This window comes from Thermobia domestica, chromosome 12 (genome assembly GCF_964235325.1).
Source record: "Thermobia domestica chromosome 12, izTheDome1.hap1.1, whole genome shotgun sequence".
In the NCBI taxonomy this organism is placed as follows: Eukaryota; Metazoa; Arthropoda; class Insecta; order Zygentoma; family Lepismatidae; genus Thermobia; species Thermobia domestica.
Genome location: NC_137465.1, coordinates 21606081 through 21626985, shown reverse-complemented (window position 1 = coordinate 21626985; position 20905 = coordinate 21606081). Strand labels below are relative to the sequence as shown.

The window sequence follows — 20905 nt, the reverse complement described above, 5'->3', positions numbered from 1 at the left end:
GGCGATTTTCTCAATTATTATAAAACATCCTTGACAACGGTTGACATCACCATAGCAACGTACAACTAGAAATATACCTTTCTTCTTCTTCTTCTTCTACAAAAATACTTGAGCACTGCTGCCCTGAGTACAAACAACAAGGTATACAGCGTTGTCGCTTTATCTCGCTCCTGAACCAAAGGGAATCCTTAAATCATTTAGATTTAAGGAAGAATCCTGGACCGTATATATATATCCTGGACCGAATATAATATTACAGTCCCATTACTTTTTGAATTTCCCTTACATTACACATTCATTAACATCATTCCTTTTAATATTTATTTTAATATCTCATTTTACTATATTCTTTTTCACAATTATTAATTACATTTACTCAAATAACGACTAAATATGGCATATTCAAAATTTAACGCTTTAGTTGTTTGTTCCAAGTTTATAATAAAATTCTATATATTTGAGCCATTACAAGTTATAATACGACATAAAGATGGTTTTTTTTCATTCGGGCGCAGTTGTTATAAAATCAGAAAACATTATTTATTTGCCAAACAATACAATAGAGGTTAATGTTGCTCTTCAGTTCGGGTGCAGTCATTATAAGATCAGAAAGAATAACTTGTATGTCAAGAAATAGAACAAAAAATAAATAAATCAATCAATAAATCGTAACGATAACCCAAAGAAAAAGAAACAAACACTAATTAGTATCACTTTAAAATTATATACTGAACAAAATTATTTCACTAAGAATCAATCAGAAAAATCAAACGTGATATAAATTAGGTTTAGATATTACTTCTTGAGTACTCTAAGTTTAAATCTGCAATCGTTTGCTTTTCATATAAAAGGAAGTGTATTACATATATTATATAATTAAGTCTCACTTCAATCTCAAACAACACCGTGCTTCATTTGTCGTCATAGTCTTCGATCTGTTCAACGCCAACAAGCATTAGGTTAAACTAGTCCTGTACGCTGTGTCAATTAAGTCACTCTGCACAACGCAATCTTGTGTATCATGCCAAGGGAAATTCGACTCATTATTTATTAGCCTTCCCCCCATAGAAAGTTGTGCCATTTATCCCACTGCGGTTATTACCAAACCTATTACGACTAACTGTGTTATATTGGCGGTACCTATTATTCTTCGAACCGATGAAAGCAATGCTATTATGGTCAATGTTCCGTTAAGGGGGTCCAGTAATTTCTTCCACGCGAAATTTGCAATGTCTTCACTTCTTTCCATTGATTTTCGTTTGATTACATAATGTAGTTATATTAGGTTAGGTTAGGTTAGGTTATATTAGGTTAGGTTAGTTTTGGACCCCCTTAACGAAACATGGACCGTTATTATTTGCATTGTCTCTAATTGCATCACCGTTCTGTGTGGAAATGCAATTTTAAGTATTTGTACTGTTTTTAATCGTAATGTTACGTATAGACAAAGAATTATTAGGATTATTACGTATATTCTTATTTACACTACACTAAACAGACATCTGATTTTCATAAATTTTAACAATCAAAACTAAGTGACTAAAGTTCATACACTGGAAAGAAAGTAATACTTGCTGTAGCTTATAGGGTAGTAAAACCCTAATTGATGCAAGGAATTTGTTGAAACGTGTTGAGTTGTTTCAATTCATTGTAGGTATTTATGACAAAATCCATAATACTACGACAACGGCCCCGACTTTCCAAAATTTATGTGGATGCATGTCAATGTTGGGACTATTACATGTTTTCAGGGGAGTGTCAATATCTTTTGATTGATTTAATTTTAGTTAAAATCTTTTATGAACTCTGTCATAAAGGGCTGTGCTCGATTATATTCACAATATACTTTCATTTTATTATTATTATGGGGACTGCCTTTGACTAGGTCAGAGTGTAAGTGGATATTTTCGATCCACTTACTTGTAATAAATTAACTGTGTAAAAATATCTGGTTTAAATATAGATATATATATATAATCTAATAGTTTTTAAGTTCATTTAATTCCAGGCCTGGAATTAAAAGGTTTTTTGAGCCAAAGTAGTATTAATACTACTACTTAAGTGGTTGCGATATATATATATATATATATATATATATATATATATATATATATATATATATAAAGAAGTAATTAATTTTTTATACTACAAGAGACAGGAAAAGAAGACGGCAAAATGTTGTTTGGTTGTCTTTTCATAGACACATGTGACGCATGGTTACGTAATAACATTAACACTATTTTGAATAATCTTACCTTGCTTCAGGTTAAGCCAATTTTTCTGGAGTGGAATCCACCATTAATATATTACCATATATATTACATATCTCCACAGTTCGTATATTTGTTGTTCAAGTATTTTTAACTATTATGCATACATTGAAACATACACCACTCTCAAAATCTAAATTACTATATTTGACGAAAAATGACTTATTTTACATCTCAGTTCGAAATCATACATTTAACTGTCATGGCGATTTTCTCAATTATTATAAAACATCTCCTTGACAACGGTTGACGTCACCATAGCAACGTACAAAGAGAGATATATCTTTCTTCTTCTTCTACAAAAATACTTGAGCACTGTTGCCCTGAGTACAAACAAAAAGATATAATTTACAACATTGTCGTAGTAACATCGAGGTGCTCTTGACTTTGTATGTACAAAAATGTATTTTAACCCTTAACTAGTCGCGTGTAAAAAGTTACTTAATTAGTCGCGTGCGGAATTTTGTTCCGCATAATAACTACATAGTAAAACTCGTGTAATATTTGTTTTTTTTTTAAATTTGTATTTAATTTTAGGTTAAAATATTTGTTTTAAAAGTCGTCTTAAGTTATTTTATGCTATTGACTAATTATCCTCCTCCTGCAAGTTCAGTCCTCCTGCAAGATACAGAAGGCCCAGCAAGGCCTTTACTTCTATTATATTAGTATTTTGAGCATCTCTTTCTCTGCTATAAGCGTCCCTATGTGTTTCAATGCACTGGTTTGTAAATTCAACGATTCTCTCCAGCATAGACGTACTAAAGAACAAACTCCAAAATTCGCTCGGCGTTTTCGCTTCTTTAGCATGTCCTTTGACTCCTGGTAAATGGGTCAAAATATTCTGACTTCTTCTTCGTATAATTTGCCGTGGAGCATGTGCGTACCATTTAGTGACATTGTCCTTTCCTAGAAGATATGGTCCCCGTGCAGTAGTATTTGAGAGTGATTTCACATGATCTGCTTGTGGCAACACTTCACCTTCATCTGCTGATTCTTCACTGGCAGAGATATGGTCGCTTTTTTCAATGATATCTTCTTCATCGCCATCTTCCATATCCGGAACATCTAAATTGTCGTCTTCAGCCAGAACTTCCAACAACATGTTTCTAATTCTGTCCACATCACGTTCATGATGATCCATTTTGAAAGAAAAGACTGACTCTCTTCTTTATGTATTTATTTTCAGAACGCACAATGCACATATAAACCGCTTATAACTTCAGTTGCTTACAAATGAACTGTATCTGAAAATATATTTTTGTAAAATAAATTTTAAAAAATAGTGGTGGTGGCGCTTGCTTGTGATATGTTTCGTAGTCACCGAATCGCTTAATTGTTGTCGGCTAAAAACAATAAACTGAAAGAAAGCGTAGAATTTGTAGGAGAAAAAAAAGGGTAACTTATTTAGTCGCGCGCGGAACTTTGCTCCGCAAACTGCATCACTCCAAAATAAATAACAAAATATTCACTAGTGGCTTGGGCAACAATTCAAATATGTATTGTTGTTTAATCATGAAACTTTAAAAGACAGCTAGACAAAAGTTCAAAAGCATACGATCGAAAGTAAGGAAAACAAAAAGAGAAATGTAAAAGTGCGGAACAAAATTCCGCATGCGACTAATTAAGGGTTAATTTGTTTATCGTAATTTTTACAGTATACAATATATACAGTAAAGAATGTTAAATCTTAGAAAGTTAGGCATGTTGTACCCAAAAATTATATTCGATTAATAACTTCTCTATTGTTTTAATATTAGTTCAAAATCTGTGTACGCAAATAAGAACGACATAATTGTTTCAGGATATATGGGTCACAGCAGGTTAGGATAAAGTGATTCAACAGCTGACAATTGAAGTTAATAAACATGCAGAAAGTGGTGGACTTTTTATCATATCAGACGTACAGTATTTCGCTGTGAAGATGAGTGAACTTTTCGTAGAACTGTTCCACATTTTACAATTAATGATAAAGGTGCAAACGCTACACAGGCAGGTCAAGAATTGTTTTGCAATATATTGGTAAAAACTGTTCAGTTGCTTTCATTATGGGAATTGTATGTCCAAGGTGCTTCTCAAATTTGGCGACCAACCATAGTAAAATTAAATGATGTTCAGGCTGAAGTCCAGTAACACTGGCACGTAGGCAGTCATGACATCGCCAATGACTTAAAAATCCATTATTGAATAGAGTAAAAACCGTTTGGAGAAAATTGGCTCAAAGAAAGAAGCTTGATATACGTGATAAGACTTCAAAACATTTACTCAATAAAAGTTCTATCTGTGACTCCACTAAAACGTAACGAATTCAAGCCATTTCTTTCTTTCAGTTTAACGTCCCACAATTATTTCTCTTAGGTTACGGGAGACAGATGATGAAGGCAAGTGACTGATGATAAAATAATAGGTAGAATGAGAATGCGGAAGAAAACAGGAGTACCCCAAGAAAACCCACTGACAGAACATTTACCAACATTAACTTACTTGGCCATGGATCGAGACAAGGACTCCACGCATCAAAGATAAGGTTTTACTACTGAGCTCTGTTTCCGTACTGAAATGGTTGATCACTTGTTATGAAAAGTGAATAACTTACCACAACAATGTGCAAAAGAACCGTGATCGATCCGACGAGAAGCTCCACAGTCTGTTCCGTCTGTTTCCAAACCCATATCAACTCTCAGGTAGTTATACTGTGTGTTAATTGGAATTGGAAGGACGCTGTGCATCACGAGCTAGTTCGTCCATATGGAACGATAAATTTGGGCTTATAGTGTCCACAATACGTGAAAGTCCATCTAGCAATTTAAAACAAACGTCCGGACCTGGTCAACAGAAAGGATGTTTTATACCATGTCGATAACGCCAGATTGCATGCATCTTCAACCAGCCGTCAGAAATTGAGAGAACTTTACTGATAAGATTTAATGCATCCAACATATAAAACTCCAATTTAAGTAAGTTCTACAAAATCAAGAAATTAATGAAATAACATTGCAAACGCAGCGTTGTTTCTAACTCCATCCTTCTTCAAATAATATATTTTTTTCTAGTCCTTACCTGTTATATATTGTGCTAAGAAACTTCATAAAGAATCTGCTGACTTTGTACCTTGAATACTACTATTCTGTAACAAGCGAAAATTTTTAAAACGACCAAACTAACAATTGGAATGATTCGATATAGTTAATTCGATGTGGATTTTTTGTAACTTAAGATAATGACACTGTAATCACTACAGACTATAGCTTTCGATGTTACAACTTATCTTATAGGTACGTCGTGAATTATCATCAATGTTTGAATTGAACAAAAAGAACTCAATCATTGGAGTTACAATGGGAACTAAGTATGGTGTTTGTTCAGCTTACAATTCTGCTTATGTTCAAAACTTAAGGTGAGTTGTAGCATTCGTATGATCTATGTGCGAACTATGGTTTATCAGTGTAATTATAGTTCCTAGTCCCTAGTCCTGAGTAGTAAACTAAGGTGTAGATTCTAAAACGCGTGACGATGATTAATTATGTAAGTAACATTTCATTTTGAACTTTGAAATTTTGAAAATAGAACCATATTAATACATACGTGAAATACAAATCTAAAAGAACATAATATTGAGAATTGATTAATTTAATCCTTACTGTTAGGAAGTTTAAAATTTAGAGATCTTAGAGTAGGTATATACTTATGCTATTTTATAATTTAACAATTGAAGTGTTCATTCTTTACGCCATAAGTAGAAAGTAATACTTGCAAACAAATCAAAAATTTCAATTTCTAGAAAATTAGACAAGGACATAGATATTTCAGAATATGTTAGATTCACTTCACTTTCCATATTAACTAGCTCTGTTTCTTGTTAACTTAATTAACTCATTCACTCATGAAAACAATACTTTGTATTTTAAAAGTGTAATAACGTGTAATCGTTTCTTTAATTATCCACCTTGGCTTCATCGTGTACTATTTTGGCTATGTTTTGAGACCAGAGTTTGGAAGTAGGGCACAACTTGTCATCTTCAGTAGACAGTAGAAGTAGACAGTAGAATGGGTAAGGTGCAAAACTCAGAAGGCTGTAAGTGTGAAACACATTGATAGTGTAAGTTTATAATGAATACGGAAATGATATTCAACAATCAAATTTAAAAAGTGTGCAGAAGATAGGTGCATGGGGTTGTATGAGGGGGAAGAATTATAAGGTTTGCCTGTTACTTTCCGAATTTCAGCATCACTCCATCTGCTCTACGAGCCAATCCAATAACATCATGAATCCTGTCTCAAACTACATCAAAGAGATCAGGATGAAGATGTAGAGGAACTCGGACTCCATCTTGGGACAAGAGGGTCACTTCCTCTCGAACTACAGGCTCCTGCACAGCTCTTCTTCTTGATGGTCGTGCTCTCTATTGACTAACGGGACAGTCACAGGGCTTCCTCTAAACCTGTGACCACCCGGCTGGCTCCATATTGGACTCTCTACCACTGGAGTCTGGTGGTCCTCATCCAAATCCACAATCAGAAAGGCAGGTGACAGTAATCAACAACATTAGACTATCAACTAAAGACGAATTACAACAGCAGAGGGCAAATAAGCACTTGAAGAAAGACAATCAAAAAAACTCTTAATCTTTAGAGACGATTTTGTGAACGTCACTACAGCGTGATGTATAATCACTCCCTCCAGGTATGTCCTTGCTGATAATGAGAAAGTATCAGGCCATGCTAACAGTGCTAAAAATTTGGAATGGGATTAAGAAAGTCATTATTTATGGAAAAGTCCTTGTTATTTTGACGGCTCGTCAATAGGAAAGAAAATTTTCTGCAGACTTTATTATATATCAATGGAGTTATATAAGCTTATGTAATGTGAATTATCCGACTAAATGGAATGACATATGTAATAGGGTGGAGTGAAGAAAAAGAGATTTCCGAGTACCGAATTCTAATAGCGGTCAAAAGTTGCGTATTCGCGAGCTAATCAAAGGGCAAATAACGCAAAAAATCACACTTTGGATCTACGCAAACGGTCTAAAGTTTGAAAGAAATATTAAAAAATCACCAAAATTTACTTTGACGCAAGATATATATAGATTACTTTTTCCATATCTATAGCGTCTAAGCAGTGCCGTACGCAGGAATATATTTCGGGAATGGTCCAAACTCAATATGAGGGTATTTTATATTAAAATTCCTAAAATTGTCCCTAAAATTAGGTTAAATTTACACAAAGGTCGAAATTTCGGGGGCGTCCGGACCCTCGGGACCCACCCCCTGCGTACGTCTCTGCGTCTAAGTACTTTATCTTAGATCTGTGAGGTCATATTTGTTAATAGTTCGTTAATGTGAATGATTTTATACATTTCCATAATGATTTATGAAATGGCTAGAACTCACCACAAGGAGGTGACTACAATTCGCGTTCCACTCACATCCTACCCAACCACAATACCAATTACAGAGAGTGTGCTAATTATGTTGACTTAGTCAAGGACGTTCTCTTAAACCCATGTTTTTTTTAACAAATTTTGGCATTGTGAGTCTTGAGAACAAAGTTGCTTTAATGTAGCCATCTCTCTTTTCTTGTCCGCACACTTTTCCTGCAGACTCTGTGACAAGTTTGACACATAGTATAGCATGGAAAATTTAAGAAGTCAAGCTCATGAGGAAATTTGTCATGCATAAGTGATAAGGTAGTTTCTGTTGTCAAAGTTTCGAGAGCTGGAGAGGAAGACAGCTTACATTTTCTCCAATCTATCAGTTCGTTGTAGTTTGTGGCATCAAAATTTTTGAAAGTGCCATAAAACTTTGTCCTTCAGATCTTGATTTCTTCTCTCTGGCACTCTCCTGTAACCCAACTCTTGTACATGTTGTCTCTCATCCACTATCATAGCCAACAATATGCTCTGGATGACAGAAGAACCCGTTTTTCTCAATCACAGTATCGATGGTTCTTTTAATGTTATTTGGCAAATGTCTTGTTGTTTGAACTACGTTCAAAATACGTTTAGGTCCATATTTCACTGACTGATATTTCTTTTCGTCTAACCAGACAGTAGCATATGTCTTTCCACATCTGGAGAAAACTGTTCTGTCTGAATTCCTTTGTTAGAACTTTTATGGCATCTTCAAAAAATTTTGATGCCATGGACTACAATGAGCTGATAGATTGGAGGAAACGTAAACTGTCTCCCCCTACAGTGCTCGAAAGCTTGACAACAAGAACTACCTTATCACTTATGAACGGCAAATCTGGTCATGAGTTTGACTTCTTAAATTTGCCATGCTATACTCAGGAAGTTGAAAGATATGTCAAACTTGTCGCAGAGTCTGCAAGAAAAGTGTGAGGACAAGAGAACAAAGATGGCTACATTAGAGAGACTTTGTTCTCAAGAGCCACAATGCCAAAATTTCACTTTAAAACAATCTGGTAGGATGGCTGGGTAGGGTATGAGTGAAACTCGAATTGCAGCCACCTTCTCGTGGTGAGTTCTGGACCATTTCATGAAAACAAAAGAGTTCAGAAATGGGCGAAGAGGTGCAAAATCATTATGAGAATTTATAAAATCACTCACATTAACGAATTATTAACAAACATGACCTCACGGAACTAAAGATAAAGTACCTAGACGCTATAGAAATGAAAAACGTAACCAGTATATTTATTGCGTAAAGGTAAATTTTAATGTTTTTTATATATTTTTTTCAAACTTTAGGATGATTGTGCGAACTGAATATCCAAACTGTGATTCATTTCGTTTTTTTTCATTGATTACCACACAAATACAAAACTTTTGAGACCTATTAGAATTTGACACTCGAAAATCTTATTTTTTGCGTAAAGATAAATTTTGGTGTATTTTGCCATTTAAAAAATAGGTCATTTGCGCTATCTGAAGAACCGAAGTGTAATTGCTTCGTTATTTTCCCATTGATTAGCAAGTGAATACGCAGCTGTTGAGCCCTATGAGAATTCGATACTCGAAAATCTTATTTTTTTTTTTTGCTCCACGTAGTATGTAACTGATGAAACGTTGAAGATTTATCCTTTGTTATCTGAGGCGATGTCCTACGGGACTAGTGGTTAGATAACTAGTGCAAATACGTTCATTTAGACTATAAATTATAGTAGCCGTAACAGATTTAATACAGAAGACAGCTGAGATATACCTGTTTTCTAATTGGCTCACGTCAGCCAATCCCATTACGGAACTCATCAAGCTATACGTCATTATATTTTTTTAAATAAAAGGTATTGTTTTGTTTAGAGAGTAGTTTACCAGTACGAAAGTTTTACCTTCCTCAAGCAAATAAGTCCGTTTCTAGAAGTCCGTTCCTAATTTGATTTCCCCCACCGAGTACCTCAGATATATCGAGGAACATGTTTTCTCCTTGAAATGAACTTATACCACACTTGCCAATGCATGAATATTTTCGATTTGAGACGTGAATAAATTGCCATTACATTCTTTGGAATGAAAATTCATTGCGTTGTATAAAAAGCAATGTGTCAATACAGGTACTTGAAAACGGTTTGTCAATACCTGTTTCACAATTTAGCTCTCAAATGATTTTTCACGTTTATTTAAATTTAGATTTTTCCCTTTCTTTAAAAGAGAATATAGTCATTCGGGGGAATATGCACACATTAAGCTTTTTGATCATGTATTAGCAGTGTAAAGGGTTCTTCGGAGTGAGAATTTCAGACAACATACAGTAGACTTTCCTTTATTGTTATGTACAAGTAAGATCGTGTTAATGTTTCAATTGACAATGCTAGTGCAGCTTAAACAGAAGTCTACGAATTGGGCAAGTTCCCTTAATATTCGGATAATATCTGCATATATGTAAATTATGCAGTCATGTAGCACATTATGCAATGAATGTATGATATCTATGTATAATATTTGGTAGAAGTAAGTAGAAGATAAGAAGAATGGTTAGGAATTGTAACATTTCGAACTACAATGTGATGAAAGTAGAGAAAATGTTTGTAAAGACTAAATGCATGGAATAGAGATCTACGCCACAGAGATATCAAATTACAAAAAGTGAAAAAAAAACAGATAAGTCTACTGTCTCAGTTTCAGTATAAAAGGCACTTGCTAGTATGGTGTCGTGATTCCCTTTATAAATGCCACAAGCATGAAAGCCTGCACTGCTGATCCAACTGTCGTTGCCTCTTCCCATGCGGCAAAAAAGTCCTCCTAGAACAAATTTGGTATCTTTATTCTCCTGTTTTGACAAATAAATGAAGAGCACTGTTCATTCGAGTTGAATTTGAGGGGTTTATAGATTGCTCTATCTAAGAGCTGCTACCAATGGTTAATTTGTCTCGGAATACAGAGCAAGGAAATTTGATTATGAATGCAGAAGCATATGGTTTCAACATTCCTATAGTGGGTGGAAAACCCCTCCAATAGCTCTGTACCAGAAGATTTGTGATTGACAGAATATTTCAACCACCACATGAAATTTACCTCTGTCATGCATCCAGAATCTGGCATGATAATGACCGAACCGGAAGGTAGTCCAACATTAAATTCCTCCCGTTTTGGATATTACAAAAGCAGTAATGTAACGTATCCGATTACTGTTAGAGTTTCTTCCATTTCTCATGTTGTAAAGGCCTGTACAGTTCATTTTCTTTTTTCTGACAATATTTTTCCTGGTTTGATAATTAACTGTAATCTAGTTTAATCACAATTGAATCTATGCGAAGGTAGAAGAAATCCACCATTTCATTCAGTCATTAAATCTTCAAGAACATAATAAAATGTCCTACATTCTTGTTTAATCCATCAGTTTGTTCATAAGATACTGGCTGCGCCCTTCACACACTGACATTTGGATGTCTTCGTAGTAGTCGGTATGACCAGTCATATCTTGCACCTTTTCTCCTTGAACTAAATGGATTGCGAAATTCTTTCTTCGTTGCATAGTGATAAGCTAGTAGCTTAGTGCCGGTCATTGTAGATGGAAAACCTTTCTACTCCAATTTTAACATATGTTGAACCAATTCCTCTTCTCCAGAACCAAATGCAATTGAGTAACCTAATTTTTGTTGATATCTGTGGTCCTTTTTAAGTTTATGTTCCAATTTCCTTCGCGGAATTCCAAATGTTTCACAGGTAGTATATATTTTCGTGCTTTCTCTTATCGTGGACAAAGCTGCCTGCACTCCTTCTTCTCCATATGAACATCGCTGTGTTTGTCGTTAATAATCTCCAATTACTGGGCTGAAACAGGAAGGAAAATATTTGTGTAGCTCCTTGTCATTAAACATAAACAACAGTGAACAAATATCTAATTTGTTTATATTTATATGTAAGTCAATAAAGGATCCGATGTATAGCATGCAGTTCATCCACTTTTAAATATCCAACTAGCAATCAAATGTACCAGTACGTACTATGTTGAATCAGACATGCAAATGTACACATATATATTTTAATTCCTTGTACTATTTGTTTGGATAATTTCCACATATGTGCTTTTTATCCCAACAACAATATATGCATGTTGCCCCTAACATATAATTTTCGTACATGTGACAATTCTGATCAGTAGGCTTTATTCTTAGCAATATGGGGCATAGAATTGTATTCACCCCTTCACCTACCTTACTTCAATGAGCATATATCCACTAACGTTATACATTCTTTTCAAACACAATCACTTCTACGATGTCTTACGAGGAAACCGATTCAAGTGTGTAAGGATATCTTTGTATTTTCAGTGTAATTCTAAATATCTTTTATTATACTTCTGTCTAATGTGTGATTTTAAAATATGCACTAACTAGTTAGAAGAAGAAGAAGAAAATAATACGAAAAAGAAGAGAATCAAAATTCATTCTAATATGTTAATTTGATGAGTTTTGTGTTCTTTGGTTGTCATAACAACGTTTTATAAATAAACGATATAATAATTCACGAACCACCATATAAAGTATGTACGCATAATTAAAAAGGTATGTACTATTTCAATAATTGTGTGCTACCATAAAACTACGAAATCTAAACGCTACATAAACTGTTTGAGTGAATTTAGTGATATAGTATAGCTAAAAATACGACTGAGGACCTGTATATAACAAAATATGCTGTTATATAAATTTGGTGATTCCGTCCAGGATCGAACTGGGGACCTTAGGAGATTTTGGATGAAGTTCAGTAGACAATCTCCTAAGCAATAAAATTTAAGTGTACAGATTGACTTCAAGGTTACATAGTTTTGATAAAAAGAAATATCAATACGGAGTAAACATGATTAAGGAGTGGCACAAAAATTTTCAGAACTATTAAAATGAATCGTACTGACGTTGGAAATGCAACAGAATCAAATTGTAATAGGGAGATTGACCTAGCTGACCTAATTAAACAGCAGATTGGACAAGTAAAGCAAGATTTAGGTGACCGAATGGATCAACGAATGAACCAACTTGACAGTAAAATTGATCAACAAATAGAATAATTAAAGCAAGATTTTGGTGATCGAATGGATCAACGAATGAACCAACTTGAGAGTAAAATTGATCAACAGATGGGACAATTAAAGCAAGATCTTGGTGAACAGATGACACAACTAAATAGTAAAATCGACCAGACAACTCTGCGAATTGAACAAAGTGACCTTAAAATGGAACGAATTATACATAGATTCACTGAAATGCAAAATTCCATCGAAGTGGTAGAAAATATAGTTAATGATCACTCCGCCCGAATAAATGAACACAATAATCAGATTAGAGAATTGCAAGAAGTGAATTCTATTAAAGGAAATCTTATGGTTGCTAGTGAGAATCCTGTTGATACTCATACGAACGGTGATGGAATTCTTACTGGTATTAGGCAGGCATCCCAATATCATCATCATCATCATCGGAAGAACGTGAAGGAAAGTGATGATTCCGCTGAATATTCGTCAAGTACTGATAGTGACATTTGTGTGGGCCAGCGTCGAAGAACCAATCGTTCCTCGCATCGTGGCAGAAATCATCCCGTGAATTCCCGGCAGGTGAAGAATAGAAACAAAGGTAATTTTTTTCGTGTCAGTGAAGTTAAATCTCGCACAAAGTTTAGTGGCAGGTCTGGTGATATACCGGCTAGCACATTTATGGAAAAATTCGAAGATGAATGTGATCTAATGGGGGTGGATGAATCTAAATTCCTAAAAATTCTTCCGCATCTTCTATTGCCTCCCTGCTCCACTTGGTTTAAGGCTATAAAGTTAATCTACGTGGTTACTCCGATTTCAGGTATGCGTTATTAGCCAACTTTGAAAATGACTTTATGTTAGCCAATAGGGATGCATTAATTCGTAACCGACATTATCACCCTAAAGTGGATAGGAGTATTACGGATTTTGTAATATCAGCTTATAACGAATTGAAATCTATTAATCCTTTTCGTCCTGAATCCAGAATTATAGCAACCATACGTATCTTATTACCTTTCAAATTACAGCAAATGTTAATTTCGGCCCAGTGCGTCAATTTCAACCATCTTATCACGATTGTTCAAAATTTTGAAAGCCAATCCATGATGCAAAAACAACAATAGAGGGCAGGCTAATCTTAATTGTAATCACGTTAATTATGCCTCTGTCCGAAATATTAATGTCCAATAAGAAGGTATTTCAAGAGTGCGAAGTAATAATAGCTTTCATTCTAATAGGAAAAAAATGAATTAAATGCTACCGGTAGTCGAACTGAACCTAATCGCAGGAACTACAATAGAAATAGTAATCGTGGTACTTTTTCACGAAACAGGTTCACAGGTGGCAGGAATTACCAATATAGAAATCGGAATACTGTAACGGTATATAGCAGGCAAGAAAATACACAGGACTGTGGAATACAGTGTAATATAACAGAATTATCAGATTATCGTAATTTAAACTAGATCCAGCTGGCGTGGAGGGGGTTAAAACCACATCAGCGTCTGATGCGGCCAAACCATCTTCTGAAAATGAAACTTACCTTGAAATTCTAGATACTAATGATAAATATCAATATATTCCTATAGCAAATTGTCATTGGATGTTTGATGATGAAATAGGAGAGGAAGGCACCTCTGAAGATGATTTTGTTTTTCTAGAAACGTTTAGTACTGCTAAAATACATGTCAAAATTAATGGAATTCCTCTTCAAGCTCTAATTGATACCGAAGCTAGAGTATCATTTCTGTCTTATTCATTTTGGCGTGAACTTACAAAAGATTATTCTAATCGCAGATTGCAAAAGGTAGATAATTTGATATGAATCGATTATACAGTCAAACATATGAAAATGGTTATGGGTAAAACACAAATAGCAATTACCATACAAGATTATGAAATTACGGTCCCTTACTCATTAACGAATTAAATGAAAATGTATTAATAGGATTAGATTTCTTAACCCAATTATGTGCTGTTATAGACTTTGAGAAAAAATATTTGCAATACGCACACTGGATGACAAAATTATTCAAAAATTAATCCCCGTTAATGACCGCGTTGCTTGCTAATGTCGTCCGTTTATTATTGACGTTTTAAGTACCAACTCAGATATTCAGAAAAAAAACAATGTTAAGGAAATTGAAAAGGAACAATCTATGTTAGGAAACAATGATTCGTCTCATAAGAGTGTGGATAATATTGTAAAGCACTAACTCTTAAATGGGAAATAAAGAAATTTAGAGATATATATGACGTGTCATGTTCTATTCTAGTTTATCATATTTAATATGAAATAAATGATTTTGTTGCACATGTAACATAAGCTAATTGCTATAATATATTTAATTAGTTTTGTGTTATGCTTTATCGTAAATGTCGTTATGATCCAGTTTGTCGTTCATACTTTTATTTAAATTCTGTATATTCATGATTATGGTAAGATCTTGTCTTTTGCTCACAGTGTAACTTTAATTTCTGTTCTAATATTAATTGCCATATTTTATCTTGAATGTTATTGTTGAAAATATATGTGTTTAATCCTTTTTCGTACAAAGAACAACCATATGAATATCATAAATATATCTCTTTCAAAACCCCCTTCATTATTCCCAAATAAATAATTATTAACTTGTAACAAACATTTAATTTACCCGAAAAAGGACTTAAAATTAAATAACTTGTAAATCAAATTTCGAATGTGCCTTATCGTCGTTCAAATGTATAAATAATTAAAGTCAATGACAAAATTTAAAATAAATATGATAATAATATTGTTATAAAAATAAATATGATATATGTATATTTATGTGAATTGTAATTTTCATATATACGAGGTGCGTTCGAAAACTCGAATGATTAAAATGTATTACTTAACGGTCCAGGATTCTTCTCTTCTATCTGTAAATTCAATAAAAGAAAGTCCTATATTTCAGGCGACATATGTAACGATATCTTAATTTTCAGTGTAATTCTAAATATCTTTTGTTATACTTCTGGGCAATGTGTAATTTTAAAATATGCAATAACTAGTTAGAAGAAGAAGAAAATAATATGAAAAAGAGAATCAAAATTGATTCTAATATTTTAATGTGATGAGTTTTGTGTTCTTCGGTTGTCATAACAACGTTTTATAAATAAACGATATAATAGTTCACGAACCATCATATAAAGTATGTACGCATAATTAAAAATGTGTGTTTTATTTCAATAATTCTGTGCCACCATAACACTAAGAAATCTAAACGCTACATAAACTGTTTGAATGAATTTAGTGATATAATATAGCTAAAAATACGACTGAATACTTGTATATAACAAAATATGCTGTTATTAGTGTGACACGAAATTGTGGACGAGTTTATGCGCAAACAAAATGTTTTGTGTACAATTAACCTCATTAGAGGGAAAAATCGTCGATCTCAACCGTTCCGGAGATATAGAGGACTAAGAGGAAGGCTGGTGCTCCGATAGTTTGCGAATAATTGAATATGTACCGTTAGTACAAATAAAAGAGTCTTTTAAATATGAATAATTCCTTCGTCCATGAAACTGTAGTAATACGTCGCCTTACACATGAGAGTTACAGAACCGAAGAGTCCATAAAAAACAGGGGAAGAATGTTTTGGACTGGAAAGGTGAAAATACCGGAGTTCCATTGTTGCCTGAAATAGGTGTGTCAGCTATCTATGTTCAGGTTTCTTGGTACGCTGAATCAAATAATAGTATCATCAATGAAATAGGATGAAAAATGTAAATAGCGGTGGCCGTCCGAACTTTCCAAACATTAATAATTTCTACAATTATTAACCGGTAGGAACTGTATGGGAGACCGGGGTATTCAGAAACACTTAAGCTTTGATTATAAACATTTTTTTGTATTTAGAGATAAAATTAAGATTTCTTGTGTATAGAAACAATGGAGTTTTTCCTGTTTACTAAAGTGCAAAGGAATGTCAAAAGTAACATTTTTCAACAAATCAGTGAGATGTTTTAAAAACATACTGTAATCCCGAACATACTGTTTGAGAACTAATACCGTTTGGGAACTTTCCTTTAACAAAGAAGCGAAATGCATCATATACATTAAAATTATACCGTAATTCAATATTTAAATCTTTAATAACAATTATAATTACAAGCAACTCAAGTTAATGAGAAACATGACCAGATCTCATCATCTTTGAAACTGTTACAAATGAAAGCTAAAGGTAATAGCCTAACAAAATGTACTCTTATGAAGCAAATTCAGAAATAAGCGTGCAGTAACTAAAATATTCCTCAAAATGAGAACATGATTTAAAATGGTAGAAATCACACATATACGCATAATCCTTTGCTTCCAAAGACAGTATTCTTTATTAGTTAAATGTTCAAATGCGGTTAATAGACTGAAGTTTAATCGCTGAACAAAATTGACTAACTGCTAATGGACGCTAGTAGGCTAAATACATTTGAAAAACGCTCTGTGAATCACACAGAAAAAATGCAGCCTATGATGAAGAATCACATATCTAAAATATGGTTACTGACCATAGAATAATGGAGTAGGTTACTAATGACCTAAAATAATAAATATTAAAAATTATTTTAATTAATAAATCTAATAACGTTTATTACCGTGCATTGAATAGTATGTAAAAAGAATCATCTGTAAATCTAACTTCTACGTTCAGATCTGGAAGAAATCTTGTATTTTATCAAAATTTCCCTAACTCTCCAAATTTTCCACTATACTGCTTCCTCATGTTAAATTCCTCCGTACATAACTAAATCTTGTATTTGGCGGGCTCAGACCAACATAGTGAGTAGAAAATGACGAGGTTGTACACTACAATAGCGCCTAGAACTATAAAATTCGATTTATTGCTTTTTAATGGCCCTGGTGTGGTTAGATAGATGAGAATATTTTGTGCCGTTTATTGCCGCACCGTTAGAAGAGTTTGACTGGTTCCTGAAAGGTTGTGGTGAGGTTGTCAACCTTTACTGTTCCTAGAACCATGGGTCCTGAAGCTTTTCAGGGTTGCCGCTCTGGAAAATGACCGCCAGATGTTTTCTTTATTTCTTCTCATAGTTTACTCGCACAGCTATGCTATGATCATATTAAAATTACATAGGAAGCTCAGGTTTTGTATTAGTTCGTATGCCAAATTATACGCGAACAGATTGTGTAAACGTACTAAAAAGCTCGATGAACAATTTTTAATTATGATATAATAAAATTAAAATATGTCCCATACCTCACACACCATCCAGGGACCTCCTATGAGCCCTGAAACATGGCCTCTGCACTCCTCAGTATCTCCCAATGCTTCCCAATGTTTTTTTTATTTTTCATGCAACTTACTCGCTGTTAAAATTCCTATGGAAAGTCGAATAGAAACTATGTTTCAAAGTACTAAAATTCGCGCATTTTTTGCGAATCCTTTTCAGTATAAATTGTCGCATGCGTGGTGTGGTACTGGTACAAATAAAGTGATTTATACATTCTTAAGATGTTCAGTCAAAAGCTAGCTGTTTCAGCGGAAGCAAAACGAAAAAATAGACTTACATAATGTTCTGGATGTAAGAACATATTCTTCTCATAATAACTAATTCAAACTAATCTTTTCTTATCGCAAAGTAAACGTGTAAACTCTAATTATATTTTACCACATGAAAAACGTTTTGAACTTGAATATCAAAAGAAAACTATTGTTGTACTTCCAAATCATCCTGATATTCCCGAAGAATTTGATGCAGTCAACATCTATCGCATACAAGATATAGTACATAACGCTGTGTATAGAAGAGATTTCAGATATCCAGATGTCCCTTTGAAGAAGAAGTAGTAGTTCAAAATACAATTCTTAATTCATTCTAATATTCAATTATGTGAACTGTGATTGTACTCCTAATGAAGTAAGTGAAGTTTGTGTAAAACAATTATTACAAAATTATAAACTCTTTGAACCGTTACTTTGTGGAAATGGTGCGAATACATAGTGAAAAAGAAACTGCACAAATATGTAAGTGAAACTGGTGAAGTTTTAAATATTATTTTGTGGAATTTCCTAATTAGGAGATCAACTCATGATCAAATATTTTAACAATATTTAAAACCACATGTAACGTATATAGACGTAAATATTCTTTGATATCTTATAAAGAAATTTAACTTTGCATATCAAGATATTATATTTAATGATTTTCATATTTCCGATTTAAAACAACCGAATCTTGAGCATGATAAATATAATCGAAGCGAATATAATCGAATAAAGAGGGAATCGAACCGCGGACACCTAACTCAGGAAATAAATCCTCAAGCCACTACCATAAGACTGCTCTTTTAAGTAAAAGTCAAGAAAGACTCGTCAATGTAGCAAATTGCAAACGTTTACGATTCCAATATTTTATTAACGATGAAACACTGATTTTGGTCACGATAAAATATTATAGTCCAAAGAATTCAAGTTTAAATTTTAAAAAGACCGATAGTATCTACTTAACTCTATTATAATCGGCTTCAATCATAGTCTTCCTCAACCTAACATGTTTAATCGTGCGACATTGAACGTAAAGATTACATTTTCAAGCTGTTAACCCAAACCAATCCGAACCGAAAAACAGTTGTATTTTCTATTGCTCATTAACGTGTTTTCACAAAAAAAATATGTAGAGAAAAAACATGGGGAATCGTAATTCCATTCAAAAATGAAACAGCAGACTCATAATACTTTAACCTAAAACGTAACCATTACATATCGTTTGGAACTTTTCCCAAATATATACGGATATTCTGAAAAGTGACAATATAGTTTCTGTTTTCAAACAAAACTGAACCAAATTATGGTTTGTTTTCTGAAATAAACGGACACATTCTGTTTCGAGTTTAAACCGAACCCAAACCAGTTAACTCGGAGATGACGTGGGTCAATGAAAACTTGACCCAGCCACCCAGCACCCACCGTGACCCATCACCCAGCACCCACCCACTCTGACCAATGACTCACCACGCATCTTTACCCACTCCGACCCACCATCCACCATGAACCACTGACCCACCATATCACATCGTGATCAATTCTTACACATGATCCACGGCCTCTTTACCGACTAAAGAGTTTATACTTGTCATACAACGAGGTTGTGAAATTCTAACTAATCGGAGTTTGAATTTCTGCGGTCAATCGCTCAAGCAACGCACTGTTACAATAACGATATATCTTACGTGTACGATATAAATGGTAAAGTGTTTGTCATGGGTAAAATTACGATAAATTTCAACTAAATTATCATGGTCTAATTATTTACTTGTTGAGTTATCGATACTTTTCAGTGTAAAAGCGGATGAAATTTTTAAAGTCCCAAATAGAAGTAAGTAGACCAACGTAGAGAAGCTTACGTTACAAATTTTATGTCTATTTTTCTCACAATTTTATGGGTTGATTGCCCTGTGCTCTAAGCGCTCCATATAATAAACAAGCTTCAGCAATTATTATCGTAGAAAGCGTATATTAAGCAGGGCGGATCCAGGGGGCGATCGCCCCTCAGAGAAAACTTTCTTATTTTACATATAAATAAAACCGGATATCGGAGCTCTTAAAAGTAGCTCTAAGTAGCAGTATAACATACCACCACCCACCAGAATTGCGTCCTGGATCCGCCCCTGATGCTAAGGATATATGGATATATCATGCAAAACACTGTATTGTTTGTTTGTTTAACTAATATTGATCGTTTTCGATTATTTTTACAAACTAACAAACTATCAATCTACCATATATAAAAAGTACCGCCTCTCCTCATAAAGGAGGAGTTTTTTTTTTAAAAAAAAAGCTAGGAGACGTTCTTTTCATTTTCAATAAAGTGTTAATATACTGAATTTCAGCTTCGTATGTTGAAAGGCTTGTAAGATACTCAATTTGTTTTGCGCATTTCGGGTCCCCACTATCCCTTAGGATATTATTACAATGACAGCAATATGATAACATCCAAGTTTGGATTAAGGCCTAACTATATACCAAAATTCATTTTATTTGACTGTAATTTCGCCGTAATGATTAGGCACACACAGTTACATTCATTTTTATATAATGATTTGTATATTACAGTGATTCAAAAATGTATTTTTTCCTGTAATAGCTCCTCTAAAAACTCACAATCTCAAAAGCGAAGTAGTAGTAGTATAAGTCCTATTGCTATTATTACAATTGTAA

General features: G+C 33.7%; 1 protein-coding gene across 1 annotated transcript in view; it reads left to right on the top strand.

Annotated features, from left to right (window-relative positions):
* Positions 1-20905, top strand: part of LOC145665894 (bile acid-sensitive ion channel-like) — a 75408-nt gene that overhangs the window by 13706 nt on the left and 40797 nt on the right. Inside the window, exon 4 of the mRNA XM_081733001.1 lies at positions 5543-5664. Coding sequence (XP_081589127.1) covers positions 5543-5664 — 122 coding nt within the window. The remainder of the gene's footprint in view (positions 1-5542; positions 5665-20905) is intronic.